This window comes from Morus notabilis, unplaced genomic scaffold (assembly GCF_000414095.1).
Source record: "Morus notabilis unplaced genomic scaffold, ASM41409v2 Scaffold73, whole genome shotgun sequence".
Lineage (NCBI taxonomy): Eukaryota > Viridiplantae > Streptophyta > Magnoliopsida > Rosales > Moraceae > Morus > Morus notabilis.
In genome coordinates, this window is record NW_010358777.1 from 1,068,667 (window position 1) to 1,085,211 (window position 16,545).

Genomic DNA, 16,545 nt, shown 5'->3' on the forward strand with positions numbered 1-16,545 from the left:
TGATTCTACAATGACATTAGAATCTAGATTCAATAATCTATATGTCTTGAAATTTTCAGCATATCCTACGAAAACACTTTTAATTCCTCTAGCACCTAACTTAGATGATTTATGGTCAATCACTCTATAAAAGGCTAGACAGCCTCACACCCTTAAATACATCAAGTTTAGTTTTCTTCCTTTCCATACTTCATATGGAGATACATGTATTTTCATAGATGTAATTCTATTGTGAATATGACATGCAATAAGTAAAGCTTCTCCCCATAAATTATTAGGTAATTTAACATTAAGAAGTATAGAGTTAATCATATCAGTAAAAATCATATTCTTTCTTTCTGCCAATTCATTTTGTTGAGGAGTAAAAGGGGCTGACCTTTGGTGAATAATACCATGCTCTTCACATAAGGCATCAAATTCATTTGAGAAATATTCACCACCTCTATCATTTCGAACCATTTTGATCTTCTTATCTTTTTGGTTCTCAACTTCAGCCTTATAAATTTTAAATTTATCAAAGGTTTCATCTTTTGTTCTAAGTAAATATATATAAGTGTATCTAGAACAATCATCAATGAAAGTGATAAAGTATCTCTGTCCACCTCTTGTCAAAATACCATTATACTCACAAATATCGGTATGAATCATATCCAATATTTGAGTATTTCGTTCGGCTCTAGAAAAAGGGTTTCTTAGTTATCTTTGCTTGTATGCAAATCTCACACTTATCATTTTTAAAATCTTTGTAATTAATCAAACCATGTTTAGACATATATTTCAAAGATCTAAAATTTACGTATGCTAAACGTGCATGCTAAACATCAAAAGAGTCAACAATATAAAGAGAATTCATATCATCTTTATTATTAATGCTAAGTTTGTACATGCCATCACAAGAATATCCCTTTCCCACAAAGACCCCATTCTTAGATACAATACAATTATTGCCCTTAAAAATAATCTTTAGCCCATTATTACACATTAGACTAACGGATACAAGATTTTTCCTAATGTCAGGAACATGAAGAACATTGTTCAAAGTAAGCTTCTTTCCGGAAGTAAAGTTGATCTCCACCATTCCTCTCCCGGCAACTATTAATGCATCATTATTTTCCATGAGAACCATTTGTCATTCCTTTTCCACTTTGTATGATGACTTGTCATTACAAACGTGGATTATAGCACTGGAATCAAGCCACCATTCGGAGGATTTAGTTGCAGCCATATTAGTTTTGGTAATCATGCCAATTTATATTTCCGAGACCATAGCACTAATGTCTTCAGATTTCTCTTCAGCAGTATTGGTCTTATTGGTATTAACTTCTTCATTTTTTTCTTGTATCTGAATGAATCATAAATTTCAACTTTCAATTCACGAAGCTTAGTAACAATGATTTGCAATTCATGTATTTGATCTAGAATGGACTTGGTATCAACCGTGACAAATTTAAGATATTTCAAGATGAAAAATTTGTCCGTACCTTCATTCTCAGTTTTGTACTTGTATTCGAGAGCATTCCAAATCTCCACTGGAGACTTCATCGAGTTATAGAGATCGTAGAGCCAATCGGAGAGAGTATTGAGAATATGACCCTGTCACATGACTTCATCATCTTCACGCTTCTTTCTTGCAGCCTTTAAGTCTTCGGAATCATCCTCCTTCAATTCCGGAAGAGGCTCCAATTTCGGATCAAGCATGTAGGCGATCTTGAGCACAGTAAGAAGAAAGAACAACTTTCCCTTCCACGGGTGAAATTGGTACCATCGAATCGATCAAGTTGGACATTCAGATTGAGGAAAGCCGCCATATTCTTTTCAACCTCCATTGCAGCAAGTTAAAACCTTAAAGATTGTTGGAGAATTGAAGAGTATAGGATGAAAAGAATGCATAAACAAGAGAGAGTTTGAGGCGTATATGAATACTTTACTTTAAGGTTTTATTTGCCCTTACTTCTCAAAGTTTGCTAATGAGTTTTAATGGCAAATTACCCCCAAGATACAACAAACACTTGAACACAATATTTAGTAATAATATTGAGTTCTAGGACATAAAATAATGTCTGTAAATTTTTTAGAGAATTAATAAAGAAAGAGGTGCCATTTCATTGAATGAATGCATCATCTTTAAATATTACAACCTTTCACATAAAAATACCTTTTCAATGTAAATGTATCTTTTCATGGATTGATGCACCTATTACAATGGTTATATATATTGCTAATAAGTGTTCACATATGTGTTAAAACATATCACCAATGGATGCAATGATTCAAGACCTTTCAAATCACATAAACACATGAAAACATAGTTTTCTGCAGAAATACCCACTGTAGCGGGTGTTTTTCCAGCTGCAGCGCAAAACAGACCCGAGAGGTTTGTACTACAAGTGTTGCAACGCCCAAAACAGGCGCTGCAGCGCGCCTGTCTTCTTGGACTGGCGCTGCAGCACCAAATGTTGCCTTGACAGCACCAAATGGTGATGTCAAACTCGCTGCAGCGCATGTTGAATGCGCTGCAACGCTTCCTTGCCATTTTTCTTGTGTTTTAGGCTAACGATTATGTGATCTTGTAATTGAGAGACATATTACAATCTCTTTAACATTGGCAGCCACCAAAGTTATTTGTGTTATTTTGTGGCACCATATAGGTTGAGGTTTTATGCTCTACTAGGACTAGCCATTCACTTCATGCATTCTATGATGTCGATTAGGCGGGTAATAAAGATGAATCCACATCCACTAGTGCATATGTTATTTATATTGGTTGAAATTTAATCCTATGGAGTTAAAAAAAATAACATTGTTACTCACTCTTCAAGTTATCATGTATTGTAGCTACAACGACGGGGGTATCATGGTTTTGCTCCTTACTATTTAAACTTAGCATTCCAATCTTCATGTAAGCCTATATTTATTGTGATAATATTGGCCCCAACTCCTTGTGCTCAAACCTAGTTTCCATTCTCGATTGAAATATGTTGATTTTTCACTTTGTGAGAGACAAGGTTCAAGGTAGAGAATTACGAGTCTCTCGTATGGTCGACTTGCAGATGCACTCACCAAACCACTTTTATGATCTCCCTTTATTACTTTGTGATCTAAAATTGGTGTCTTCAACAGATCCATCATCTAGCAGGAACATATTAAGTTAACACGGTTATATTAGGGTCCGTTTAGTTCTCTGATTCGAATTTTTAATTCGAGTTGAGATGTGACTTTACGTGAGAGCTTTTTACTGTAACAAAAAAGTTAATTATGACTGTTTCTGAGAGCTTTTTACTGTAGTAAAATTCGAATTTTAAACTCAAATCGGTGAAATAAACGGGGCCTTAGAAAACCAACACATTTAATAGGATATAGACACATTCATTGTATTTGGACACATTATGCATTCGTTGTATCTAGACATGTTTATTGTATTTGGACATACTAATTTGTGTACATATTCTCTATCATATCAATGGAGGCTTATGCCATAATCCCTTAATTGTGCTAATTCTCATACAATATTGATCCTTCGCGTTTTTTTTATACGATCATTTGCCCATTTTGGGCCTTTGGATGTCCAGCACGTTATATATTTGTGAAAAGTTGAGTTTATATTTGTGGGTTTTTTGTTTTTTTGTTTTGTTTTAGGTATAATTTGAGGAACATGTTAAATATAGGTAATATGCTCCAATAAACTAGGACTAGACTACAATTCCTCATATGAAGCTTATGTGCATGTTCATATATATACTAGAAATAGACATATGCACTAATATTCACTATTTTTTTAAAAAATATATGCATATGTAAGGAATATGCTATTTGAATCTTAAACCATATGAATCCCAGGCAATAATAGAAGCAACCCATATATTTATTTGAAAAAAAAGGAAATAAATCCAACCTGTATGCTATTTTTGAAGTACAAATCAGTCGGGCTCTCTCTCTCTCTCCCCATATCTCTTTTGTTCGATTTAAATGGTTTGATCAATAATCAATTATTAATAATAAAAGAGAAGCTCTGTCTCTCCATATCTATTTTGTTTGATTTTGAATCGTTTTAATCAATCATACTAATTCAATTCTTAATTAAAAATAAGAAGCTAATATAAGGAACATTAGGCATTAATCATTATTGTCATTTGGCAAAAATCTTGTATCTAAGAGCATTTGCAATGTTATAATTAATGTGCCAATTGTAAATTTAGTATTTGAGTAGAAAAAAAACTCCAATACAATGCTATTTATTGTGTTAAATTTTTCATATGTTATACTTGGTGTCAAATTTCTCACCAAATATAATATATGAGAAATTTGACATTTAATTGTTATTGGTTAAAATGTTTATTTTTTCATGTAATAATTGTAAGTTTTATATTTTCTAATAATTTTAAATATAAAAATTTACTTTTATAATTTTTAAAGCTTAATAATTAAAAAAAAAAAATTTAATATTTTAAATAATATTTTGCATTGAAATAAAAATAAAAATAATTAAAAAAGTGGAAGAACAACGTACAAGTACGAACTACAAAATAAATATAAAAAATTGATGAAAAATAATAATAAAAGTTGGGATAAGAATTTAGAATTCCTCTCTTGGAGAGGGTTACTGACATATAGGTTGCTTGTATACTCCAACCGCCCTCACCGCCGCCACAATACATGTATTTTTCATTCTTTTTAATTTCAATTTTCATATTTATTGTTTCCACTTCTTAAATATTTTATAATATGTTACCATTTACTAATACATTTCATGTTATATGTATAAAAATTATCTAAAATTGGGCACCTAGAGGACCGGATCAGTCCAATAATATTTTTTTTTTCGCATACCTATTTATGTATATAACACGGTTTGTTTGGTTTATAAATTTAAATAAAAATTTAAATTTTTATAAAAAATATTATAATAAAAAATGAAAAATATTGTTCAAATTTATGAAAAAAATTATTATTCCTTATGATTTTGATTCGGACGCCCCTCTAGTTTGGTACATCTACAGTACATGTACAGCTCATAATACATGAACTGGACTTGAACTTTTTGAGTCGACTATTAAGGAAAACCAAAATATAACACCTCTATATAAAAAAAAATAAAAAAAAAAGCAAAAAAGAGAGGGAGAGAGATAAAACTGATATTTTTTGTAGATAAAAAGATCTAGAAAAAAAAAGAAGAAAATGGAAAATAGGTTACAAAATTAAACTATTATATAACTCTTCTTAAACCCCGTCTCTTTCTCTCTCCTTAAGGAGTCCTTCTCTCTCTCTCTCTCCCTCTCTCTCCCTCTAGAGAGTTTTGCAGATTCTCTAGAATTCCTACTTCCCAAAAAAAAAAAAAAATCCCGCAAAGAGCATCCAAAAAAAAAAAAAATCGCATTCGTTTCATTTCTATTACGAAAGGTCAAGAAAAAAAATATATATATATATTTATATATTATATATAGAAAAACCGACCTTGAAAAGAATGGGCAGTCTACCGGGTTATTGTTGCTGAAGTCTCGAGTGTGTGTAATTGCGAGAGAAACAATTTCACCGGGTTTGTGCTTTGATCACCACATACACGCACATTGGCTTCGTTTTGCATCGATTTTCTCTTTCCGGGTTCAGTTCTCGTCGTTTTCTTTTACTACTACTCCTGAGTGATTATTTCTCTCTTCACTGATTCGTGATATGTTTCGTTAAGGCGGTTTCTTTGTGTTGGATCCGAACAAGACCTTAAAATGGAGTGTAAATCTGTGTTTGTGTGGATATTCTTTCTGGGTATTGGTGTTTTTGTGGTTTTGCTTTGTGGGCAATCCTTTAATTTCAATAATTTTGTCAAAAAAAAAAAAAAACTAAGGTGAATGTAGTTTTGTATTGATCGTTTTTATTGTTTTGTTGAGGTGATTGTGTTTCGTGTGTTTGTCTTGATTTTTTAACTCGTCCTTGAGTCATTGTTGATTGAGATTTGAAACATGGTTATGGCAAAACATGTGCGTACAAAGTTAGAATATGTGTGTTATAGCGTGTGTTGTGCATTGGAAATAATCTGAGATGACTCTATTTTGTGTTCCATATTATTAATTTGCTGTAAATTTGTTTACTGTTAGCAATGTGGAGGGCAGTGATGATCTTTCAGATGAGAAAAGTAAATTTGTGTAGAATGGTTTAACAATCTCACAAATTATGTTTGTTTTCTTTTCGTTTTCCCTTCTCATGGCTATAATTCCTTTTATGAAAACGCACTGGAGACGTTTGTTTTGGATATAAGAGATAATAGAACAGTAACTTTGCTTGTTTTTATTAGCATAATAAGGTCCCATGAAATTGTTAAATTGTTCAATAATTTAGGGGAACTTCTTTTCAATTTTCATCTGTGAAAACTTTGAATTATTCCAAGTTCTTTTGCAGAAAGCATATCGTATGAGATGGGTCATCGTGTTTTCTTTGCACTGGGACCACACGGAATGACTTATGATTTCTTTTTGCTATAAATGTGTGGTCAAAGTCTAATATAAGCTTTCAATATTATCTGTGCTTGAACTCTGTTATGCAAGATAAAAAGGATGTGATTATGTTATATATATTTTTTCCAGTTAAATCCATATACTGGTTTGTGAGGTAAATTGTGTTTTCTTTTCATATGCTTACAAAGTATTACATTTCTTTTGCTGCTTTTGAATATAGCATAATAAGTTCGTAAGATTTCAATTGTGAGCAACTTCTGGTTTTTCATAGTTTTCTTAGCTACTCATTTTGGTGCCTATCTGTTTCTTTTTCTCAGAGGTGTTATAACATAGCTCTAATGGCTAAAGATATATCTGCTGAATCGCTTGAGAGAAGGACGGGCCTGTTAAAAGATCAAGTCCGATTGGTCAAGCGAAAAGATTCAAGTCGTTATGAGATTATCCCCATTCAAGATCCTCTATCATTTGAGAAGGGTTTCTTTATAGTTATCCGAGCATGCCAATTATTGGCTCAAAACAACGATGGGATAATACTGGTAGGGTTGGCAGGTCCTTCTGGAGCTGGGAAAACTGTATTTACAGAAAAGATACTCAACTTTATGCCCAGCATTGCTGTCATTTCAATGGACAACTACAACGACGCTAGTCGGATCGTTGATGGAAACTTTGATGGTAAGTAACCTTTTACTAGATTTACTTCTCCTAGGGTGCTTTCGTGTATCAAATATTCTACACAAGAATCAAGTGAAGTGGAATTGTTAAATGTGCTCTTGAACAAGTTTTCTACTGAGATTTATGGTGCACCCGTATTCATCTGATTGATGGTTACAAAACTCTTCTTCTTATCTCTGTGCGCAGGTAAATTGAAGTTAGGCTAATAGGCCCAATACAAAGCATAATGCTTTTAGTTTGATATCTTTCGTTCTTTTTCTGTCAAACAGATCCACGTTTGACAGACTATGACACATTGCTTCAGAATGTCCATGATCTAAAAGCGGGAAAACCGGTCGAGGTCCCGATATATGATTTCAAGACTAGCTCCCGCATAGGATACAGGTTCAGTGCTTCTTACTATCAATAAGCATAGGTTAGCATGTTTAATGTTTTCACTTCTTTTTTGCAGAAATACTTTTTGGAGTGGTATTTTAGGGTAGATGAAGAACAGGATAACTAAATACAGGGCTTTTGTCTGATGTGACGGTTAAAAGAAATGGAAATTCTGTGGTCTTGGGAGTTACTATAACAATACTTCCGAGCCAACATGAAATTGAAATGAATGATAGATGCTTCCAAACTCCATGTGACTATATCATATTGGAAATCACGATTACTTAGTTCATCTAATTGCAGGACCATCCTGTCATAGAAACTATGTTATTTTGAAGATATTATATCCGTTTCATATCGATTGACTTAAAGCTATATTTTTTCTGAATTGTCAGTAGTTGCATGATGCATTTTTGTCTATATTCAGAAGTTAACTGCCTGTAGCTGCTTGATACTCTTTTGTTTAGTTTCAAGTGTTGGTCTTTTTTCCTTCGTATTCGATTTGTCTAGTTGAAATCTTAATTTAAAGCATATACTGGTGACAGGACAGTTGAAGTCCCTAGCTCCCGAATTGTGATCATCGAGGGCATTTACGCTTTGAGCGAAAAATTGCGGCCTCTGCTGGACCTTCGAGTGTCAGTCACAGGAGGGGTTCACTTTGACCTTGTCAAAAGGGTTATAAGGGATATACAACGAGCTGGCCAAGAACCACAAGAAATAATTCACCAAATATCTGAGACGGTGCAAATCTGTCCCTTTTAGAGAATTATTCTTAATTGTGTCACAAATTCATTAATTCTGAGTTGTCAACTTGTCTACCCTCTGCAGGTATATCCAATGTACAAGGCCTTTATTGAACCAGATCTTGAAACAGCACATATAAAAATTACCAATAAGTTCAATCCGTTTACTGGATTTCAGAGTCCGACTTATATATTAAAGGTGAATTTCCCATTTTCCACTTTGTTAATCTCTCCAAACTGTACATTTTGTTTTTAGAATGTCTTATTAACAACTGAATTGTGCCCTCATTGTAGTCAGCGAGGAAGGTGACAGTAGATCAAATCAAGACTGTTTTCCTTTCTGAAGATTACGTTGAATCAATGGAAGAGACTTATGATATATACCTTTTACCACCTGGGGAAGACCCCGAATCTTGTCAATCGTATTTGAGGATGCGGAATAAAGATGGAAAATATAGTCTCATGTTTGAGGTTTGCCTCAAATTCTAACTTACTATGTACTTCTGTTGGTAAGCATTAAGTTGAAATATTTTTTGGTGGGATGCTGGATGGTTTTATATAGCCAACCCTGAGTAGTTCAGTTGAGGCCGTTTGGCAGTATAGAGACTTGCATACAATGCTATCTTATGCTTGAGGGCATATGAGGATGCTGAAGTTTAGAACAACACTTCTTCTAAAGGAAAATTTTGAAATAGTGGTAATGGTAAGGACGCTAAAGTTCATACAGCAACATCTTTTTTGAAGGATAATTTTTTAGTAAGTCCTGTAAAGAACTCAGTAATGGATGTGGTCGTTTGAGTGCAAAATCTCAAAGTTCCAAAAATTATTTGGTGAATTTCTTGGTAGGAAAATGTGGGATAGGTTTACCGACACATGTGTGCGTGTGTAAAACCGTTGCCTTTTTGAGACTAGACTATGACTAGCGGTTTGACTACAATAATCAAATGTGTTTTCTTACATAAGATTCGCTCTCCTGAGGAGAGATTTCACTTCATTCAGAAATAGAAAGTTGGAGGTATAAGGACTGCTGTTAGTAAAAAGGAAATTAGGCTGTGATTTTCTGTGGGTTAGGTGACAAAACTTATCCAGATTTTCCCTCAGACAAATTCAAGTAATTTGATGACGGGTTTGTATGATCTGTTGAATACTGTGTTTAAACTTTAGGAATTTATTGGGGAGGCTGGAACTGTTGCATGATTAATCTTTTCTCCCCCCAGCATTTAGTGTTCAATCTTCTTCTGTAACGGTTGTCGTTTCATAGTCAACATTCTGCAATCTGATTTCCTTTTCAGGAATGGGTGACGGACAATCCTTTTGTCATATCGCCAAGAATAACTTTTGAGGTCAGTGTTCGGCTTCTCGGTGGGCTAATGGCCTTGGGTTACACAATTGCAACTATCCTCAAAAGAAGCAGCCATGTATTTTCCACTGATAGAGTATGCGTAAAAATCGATTGGCTGGAACAACTTAATCGACAGTATGTTCAGGTATTGCTTGACATTTTCCCAATCATTGCACAGTTGAGATTCCCATTAAACCTTATGGTAGAATACTTTATGTTTGATCGGGATATATAATGTCATTTTAAACTTGCTTTCTTGCATATTAACTAAAAGGTGCAAGGAAGAGATAGATTAGCCGTAAGATGCATCGCTGAGAAGCTTGGTTTGGAAGGTTCATACACTCCTCGGACCTACATTGAGCAAATTCAATTGGAAAAGCTTGTCAATGAAGTCATGGTATGACCAACCACACATTCCTTTTGTCCTCTCACTCTCGTTATGATAAGAATTGTGGTTCCAAAAATTCTAATTTATTTATTTTATTATTTTATATGAGGCTGGATCGAAACCCCACCCCACACAGACCCCCTCGTGCCGCTAGACCAGATGGTCTTAGCCCATGGTTCCAGATCTTTTGACATCTTCTCTTTTGTTTGTTTGTTTGTGTGTTTTCAGGCCTTGCCAGATGATTTGAAGACAAAGCTCAGCCTAGACGAAGATCTGGTTTCTAGCCCCAAAGAAGCACTTTCGAGGGCCTCTGCAGATAGAATTGCCATGAGACATAAGCATCTGAAGAGGTTTGGGCTTCTTATTTATTCATTTTTTTTTTCTTTCTTTTTTTTTTTCCTCTGTTCGAATTAGATCTTTTGAATACATTATATCAAAGGCAAAAAAGCCAAACTCTGGCTAGGTTTATTTTGTTTGGGTGTACAATTCGAGATTTGGATATGCTTAATTCATTATGAATTATGATTATGGCGTTATTTGTGCTTGTAGATTACTTGGGTGAGCAAGTAACTGTCGGAAATTCTAAATGCTTTCTTGTTTATTGAATGGAGAACATGTCTGGTTTATTTTTATTTTTATTATTATTATTATTTTTATTATTATTTTTATTTTTATTATTATTTTTTTAAGAAGGGAAATGGAGAACAAGTTGAATGTTAGGATACGCCACTTTGTTGAAAACAGGTTTCAGAAGTGCCATCAAGGACGCAATATATGTAATAAAAAATTTGCCACCTTTGTGCAAACACTTTAAGCGTGTTAGAACCTATAATTTTGTATAGTATAGGTTTCAAAGGTGCCTTATAGAATGCCTTTTTTTCGCCTTTGTGCAATAGGAGATCTATTTTTTCGCCTATAACTGCCTTATTTTGGTCCTGAAAAGAAGTTAACAGTTTGTGAAGCTTAGCTTTTGATATATATTTTTCCTCTCTTATGCTTCCTTAAAAGTAATTGGTGGACTTTTGTTTATCACGAATAGTGGCATGTCCCAGTCATATACCACACAAAGGGACAAGAATATTTCCAAGCTTACTGGATATGCTACTAACGGTCAAAGGTTTGAGGAGAGAAATTCAGAAGCAAATGCAATACTAGCAAACCAGGTAGGCTGAACGATCTTTTTTCCCCCTCTTCTCTCCTGTCAATTTATTTATTCATTTTTCCACTTTCCTGTGTGTTAGCTGTCAGAACAAATTTCCTCGCTGAATGATAGAATGGACGAGTTCACAAATCACATCGAAGAGCTGAATTCCAAGTTGAGTCAAAAGAAGAGTTCTGCTAGCCAACAAAACATAGCTTTTCAAGCTGAATTGTGCAATGGCTATGATCCAACCTCGTACTTCATGTCTAGAGTAGGCAATGGCTCAGTAATGCCGAATTCTTCATCTTCTTCGCAGCTGGCTAAGGAGTCTCCCGTTCTGGATGAGGTATTTATATGGTCTAATTTTTTGCATCATACTTCCACACGTTTCTGATTATTGGGTTGACATTTCAAATATTTCGTTCATTGGTGCGTGATTGCTAAAACGCAATCCTCATTGTTAAGTACATTACTTGTTGGTGTCTTTCTGAAATGTGATCTGAAAAACGCTTCAGATATCAAGCATCGCTCGGGGACAGAGGCAAATCATGCATCAGTTAGACAGTATCAACAATCTTCTCCGCGACAACTTGGGAGAGAAAAAGTCTCACCAAGTGAAGACTAGAAGGAGAAACATAACGTCTGATTACGATCCCATCACAGTTCCTCTCGTTTTAACACTTGCAGTTGGGGGTCTAGGACTCTTCTTAGTCAAAGGGTTCTTATACCGAAACTAATTTTTTTTTACTAAATTTTCTTTTTATCATCATTCAAACTCAAAGCTAACTGCTACAAAAATATTTATTTTTAGGATATTTTCCTTCTTGTGTCCCACTAAGATCTTGCAGGTGCCAATCCTTCTGCTCGGGAAAAAAAAAAAAAAGAAAAAGACATTTTTTGAGAGATGCTGAAAGGATACATACATATGTACTAGCTTTCAAGTTTCGAAGTGTCTCTTTGAGGGTTTGTGAAAAGAAGGGTTTCTTAGCAAATTTTGAAACTTTTGTGGGACTAATTTATTTGTTATTTTGATATTTTGTTTATTTTCTATAGCTTTTATGAACAATGCTTTATTCTGCCCATTTTTTTCTTCTCCAAACTTTGAAGACCGTTGAGAAATTGGAGCTCTAATAGCTGAGAAATTGGGGACTTTGTTGGATAGTTGACAATAATTCTTCTAGAGAGGATCCAGATAGGAGAGAAGAAAGAAGAGAGTCAATAGAGACGAGGAAAAAGAAAGTTTTAGAGAAATAGGAAAAGAGAAATCACAAAAATAGAATTGCAGGGGTTATAGGTCTATCACGTTGGTATTGTTCCTATTGGTGTTAGGGTTGGTAATTCGTGTTTGTTTGTTGTGTTCAGGCCGACACGATTATACTGAACACGAACACGACACGATTAATAAACGTGTTAGAAATTTAAACACAAATACGAAACGCTAATAACACGGTTAACACGACATGACACGTGAACACAATTACTAAACGTGCCGTGCGGGCTGACACGAAAAAAAAAAACACGTTTATGACCCAACTAGTAAAAATAGTGGAATTTTATATTGTATTCAAAATTATATTAATTGACTACTTAATATCACTTATAGTTAAAATCATGCATAATAGTCAACACATATTAAAATATTCAAATATCAAACACACACACACACATATATGATACTACTAGATTATCAAGTATATATGTTTCAAAACATACCAATTGCCAAACATCCAAAGAAGTTTGAAAACATAACCAAGCATTTGAATGTTTAAGTGCATAAAACATAAAATAAATATAGGAAAATGTCTTTTTTGAGCCTTGAGGTTGAATGACCAACTACGCTCTAAAAATCAAAATTAGTTTTCAGTTGTTTTAACCTATTCATGGAAAAAAGAAAACATTTTATTAATGAAAGGAAATTTATAGCTTGAGCATGCCACAAGGAAATTCATATTACCTTCCATTGCATTTGAGGTGTTAAAGTTGTGAGAATTTTGAGATGAATCAGAAGTGGGCTCATTGATATCCAAAGTAAAAACATCTTCAGTAATTTCATCAACAGCTTCACAAATCCATTTGTTATTTTCTACATATAATAGATAACTTATATAGTTAAGACTTAAGATAACATAAGCTAAGACATTAAATAAACAAAAAATAAATAAATATACCTTTATCTTCAAATAGTCAATCCCTAGTACAAACCAATGCCTCAACTACGACAGGTTTAAGTGAGAAGAGAGATAGCACCTTGGAGAAGAGATAGCGGCGGGTGAGAGAATGAGAGAAAGAGAAGCCTCTAGAGACTCAGAGTCAGAAGTAGGGTTTTGTCTAATATATATATATATATGGGCTTAATAAACGGGTCGGGCTGTGTCGGTCCGATAACGGCACGTATAACTAAACGGGTTAAGCGTGTTAAACGGATTGACACGAATCCAGTCAATTTATTTTCGTGTTATTCATACCAGCCCGTTAACGACCCAATTAATAATCGTGGAGTCCAAACTCATTTATCTCGTGTCATGTCCGAAATTGCCAACCCTAATTAGTATGAATCTGAATTTAGTTTAGGTTAAAATCATATTTAATGTTAAAATATGCAATATTGATAGAATTGAATTTGATCGTCTAAAATAGAGTTTTAACTAGTGGGATATTCTTGGTCTACAGTCAAATCCTCTTATAAATAAAGTTTGAAGGAGAGATGTAAAGAGACATAATTTTAAGAGAAAGGATAAGAATAAGAAATATAGCCAAGAGAGAGATCGATGAAATAATGACAATTTAATAAAAGTTAAGAATAAGGAGACAAATAACATATTTTTAAATATGATGTTTAGAAAATTATAGTATATTTTTTAAAAATAATAAATTATAACATAATTTAATATTTTAAGTTGTAAATATTATTAAAAACTTAAAAATACTCTAAAACTTTTTTTCCACCTCTCTTTTCTTCTTCTTATAGTAAGGCTTAGTTTGGTAGTACTGTGAATTTTAAAAAAATTGCTTTTAGTTGTGCTGAAGGGAGAAACAGCTGTTACAAGAAGCAGCTGAGTGTTTAGTCAAATGTAATTATATTAGCTGTGCTGGTTTCAAAATCAGTGTAATAGCGTTTGATAAATTTTGAGGCTGAATTGTTGTGGGTATGTAAAATGACAAAAATAGACATTTGTATGAAACTTAAATATATATGATTGTTTCTAGTATTTAGAAATACTTGTTGAGCTTACAAAAAAATAATAATGCTATGATTCTAAGTTTCTAACAATAAATTTAGTGATAATTAATTGTTTTTTTCATTTCTTTATTCAAAATATAATTACAACTAAAAGGAGCATTAGTGAGTAATCAATGTATACAACAAAAATGTACATTCCATGTTCAAAAATTGGTAGAGCCATGAAAAGAATTAAGTCGTATTCATTAAACTTGCCGCAATTTGATCTCGTACTTCATCCATTTCCAGTGATAGTAAAGCTTGATTCTCTTCTACATTATTGTCATCTGGTTGATTCTCTTCATAAACGAAATCATTTGTGGTTCGTTTGGTTGATGGATTCAGAATCATGATTCAGAACCATTCTCAATTTACGTGTGTTTTTTGTGAGAAAAAACACTGTAGCGAGCCACGAACCATGGCACGAATCTTTGAACCAAACGCACTCCTGGATTATCCTTGACCCTTTGAAAATGTCGATCACGCTTGTCATGCTTCCTAATGTAGTTATGGAGTGCCATTGTAGCAATAATTATTTTCACTTGCTTCTCAAATAAATAATTTGGCATGTCTTTCAAAATTTTCTATTTTTTCTTCTAGACACCAAATGTGCGTTCAATGACACTTCGAAGAGAAGAATGTGCTTGGTTAAATCCCTATTTATAGCTAGTTGGTCGACGACCCATTCGAAATTGTTCTAAATAGTATCGTTCTCCTCTATAAGGTCTAAGAATTCCTTTTAATTGTGGAAAATCCGCGTCAACTAAATAGTATTTACCTATTGAAATAAAAACACAAAGAATTAGTAAATTATAAAACATATATTTCATGAATATAGAAGAGGTTTTAACCTTCTGGTGGTGTTGAAAAGTTCAAATTTATATGACGTAGTGCTGATAAGAATATTCTTGTATCATGGGCATTACCTTCCCAACTTGCATATGCATATGTAAATTTCATATTGAAATCACAAGCAGCCATCACATTTTGGGTTGGCACACGCTTTCTATCAATAAATGAGACTTGATCTTCTGGTGGTATTGTAGCTGGAACGTGTACGCCATCTATTGCACCAATACAGTTCTAAAAAAAAGAAAGTTTTATGTTTAAAATGAATACTTTAAGTAAGGAATGAAGCATATAATCAACTTAAGAGAATACCTTAAAATGTGGCATATATCTACAATCCATTAGTATCTCGTGAGGCACTCCATTAAACTGTGGATCATCAAGCTTTATAACAACCATACTCATACGACAGACAATGTCTAGAACGTACTCAAAATATCTACTAACTGTTTCACCAAAGTGTTGAAATCGTTCTTGTGTTGAATGATTTCCCGCACCCTGACCTAAAATGAATAAAAATATTCCGACTATTTCAAACGCGGACATATTTCTTGATCCCTGTAATTCGTAGTTACATTGCAAATCATTATATAGTGACATAAACATATCATTATCCATTGTAAACATTCTATAACTTCTAATTTCATGTCCGCCTAATAATTCATTACCCATATATTTCCAGTTTGAGCAGAGTTCATACAAGGATTTTTGTGAATATACTTATTGTAATATTGTTCAATGAGTAGTGCTATAATACAAACAAATTGTAAATTAAATTGGACAATATTGTCAGACATCCCAGCATATAATAAAGAAACCTGCATGTAAACATAATTCAAATGAAATAATGGAAAATAACAATGTCTGAGGAGTAAAAATATAGTACAATATTCAGTACAATGTATTCGAGAACATGAAAAAAAAAACAAAAATGTATGAAACATACTTAATGAAAACCACACTAAAAGATTAATCATAGTAAATGAACACTCAAGAGAATTTAAAAGGATGATCCTAGCTCGTGCTCAAACTTAAGCCAGTTGAACTTCAACTCAGGTTGTTTCAAAGCCATAAATGACTCTCTTTTAATCGTGTCTGAGCACAAGTGGATAGCAAAAAAATACAACTCCCTTCCAATCTCTAATCTAGGTAGAAAATCAAAGATTTTAATAACTCGTGTAATGCTGCAATCTGGTACTTTAGTTTGTGCAATGGATGATTCGATATTAATAGTCTCAACTACATTTACAAGGCGATCTATTTGTTGCGACAATTTAGCTGCACCGCCAACCTTATCCTTGCCTTTCCCTTTCTTAAGTTTCTTTCGTCTCTCATCTGGCTCAATTTGACGCTTCTTCTTAGGGTCCTGTGA

General features: G+C 33.5%; 1 protein-coding gene across 2 annotated transcripts; it reads left to right on the top strand.

Annotated features, from left to right (window-relative positions):
- Positions 1-5,132: 5,132 nt before the first annotated feature.
- LOC21409188 (uridine-cytidine kinase C) lies at positions 5,133-12,260 on the top strand. Of its 2 annotated transcripts, XM_010093381.2 has the most exons (12): positions 5,134-5,533; positions 6,761-7,115; positions 7,385-7,499; positions 8,036-8,231; positions 8,319-8,432; positions 8,528-8,704; positions 9,526-9,720; positions 9,850-9,972; positions 10,192-10,313; positions 11,003-11,126; positions 11,205-11,450; positions 11,620-12,260. In XM_010093381.2, exons 2-12 carry the CDS (start codon positions 6,782-6,784, stop codon positions 11,839-11,841), a joined length of 1,968 nt encoding a protein of 655 aa, XP_010091683.1. In that variant the 5' UTR covers positions 5,134-5,533; positions 6,761-6,781; the 3' UTR covers positions 11,842-12,260. The 2 variants fall into 2 exon arrangements, with proteins under 2 accessions (XP_024018254.1, XP_010091683.1); XM_024162486.1 differs by lacking the exon at positions 11,620-12,260 and having other exon boundaries at positions 5,133-5,533; positions 11,237-11,392.
- The last annotated feature ends 4,285 nt before the right edge of the window (positions 12,261-16,545 follow it).

What these genes read in the sequence shown, in the direction of transcription:
- LOC21409188 (XM_010093381.2), top strand. Translation starts at nt 6,782, where the DNA reads ATGGCTAAAGATATATCTGCTGAATCGCTTGAGAGAAGGACGGGCCTG. An exon ending in AATATAGTCTCATGTTTGAG is followed by an intron (nt 8,705 to 9,525) that starts GTTTGCCTCAAA and finishes TTTCCTTTTCAG; the next exon opens with GAATGGGTGACGGACAATCC. An exon ending in ATGCAATACTAGCAAACCAG is followed by an intron (nt 11,127 to 11,204) that starts GTAGGCTGAACG and finishes CCTGTGTGTTAG; the next exon opens with CTGTCAGAACAAATTTCCTC.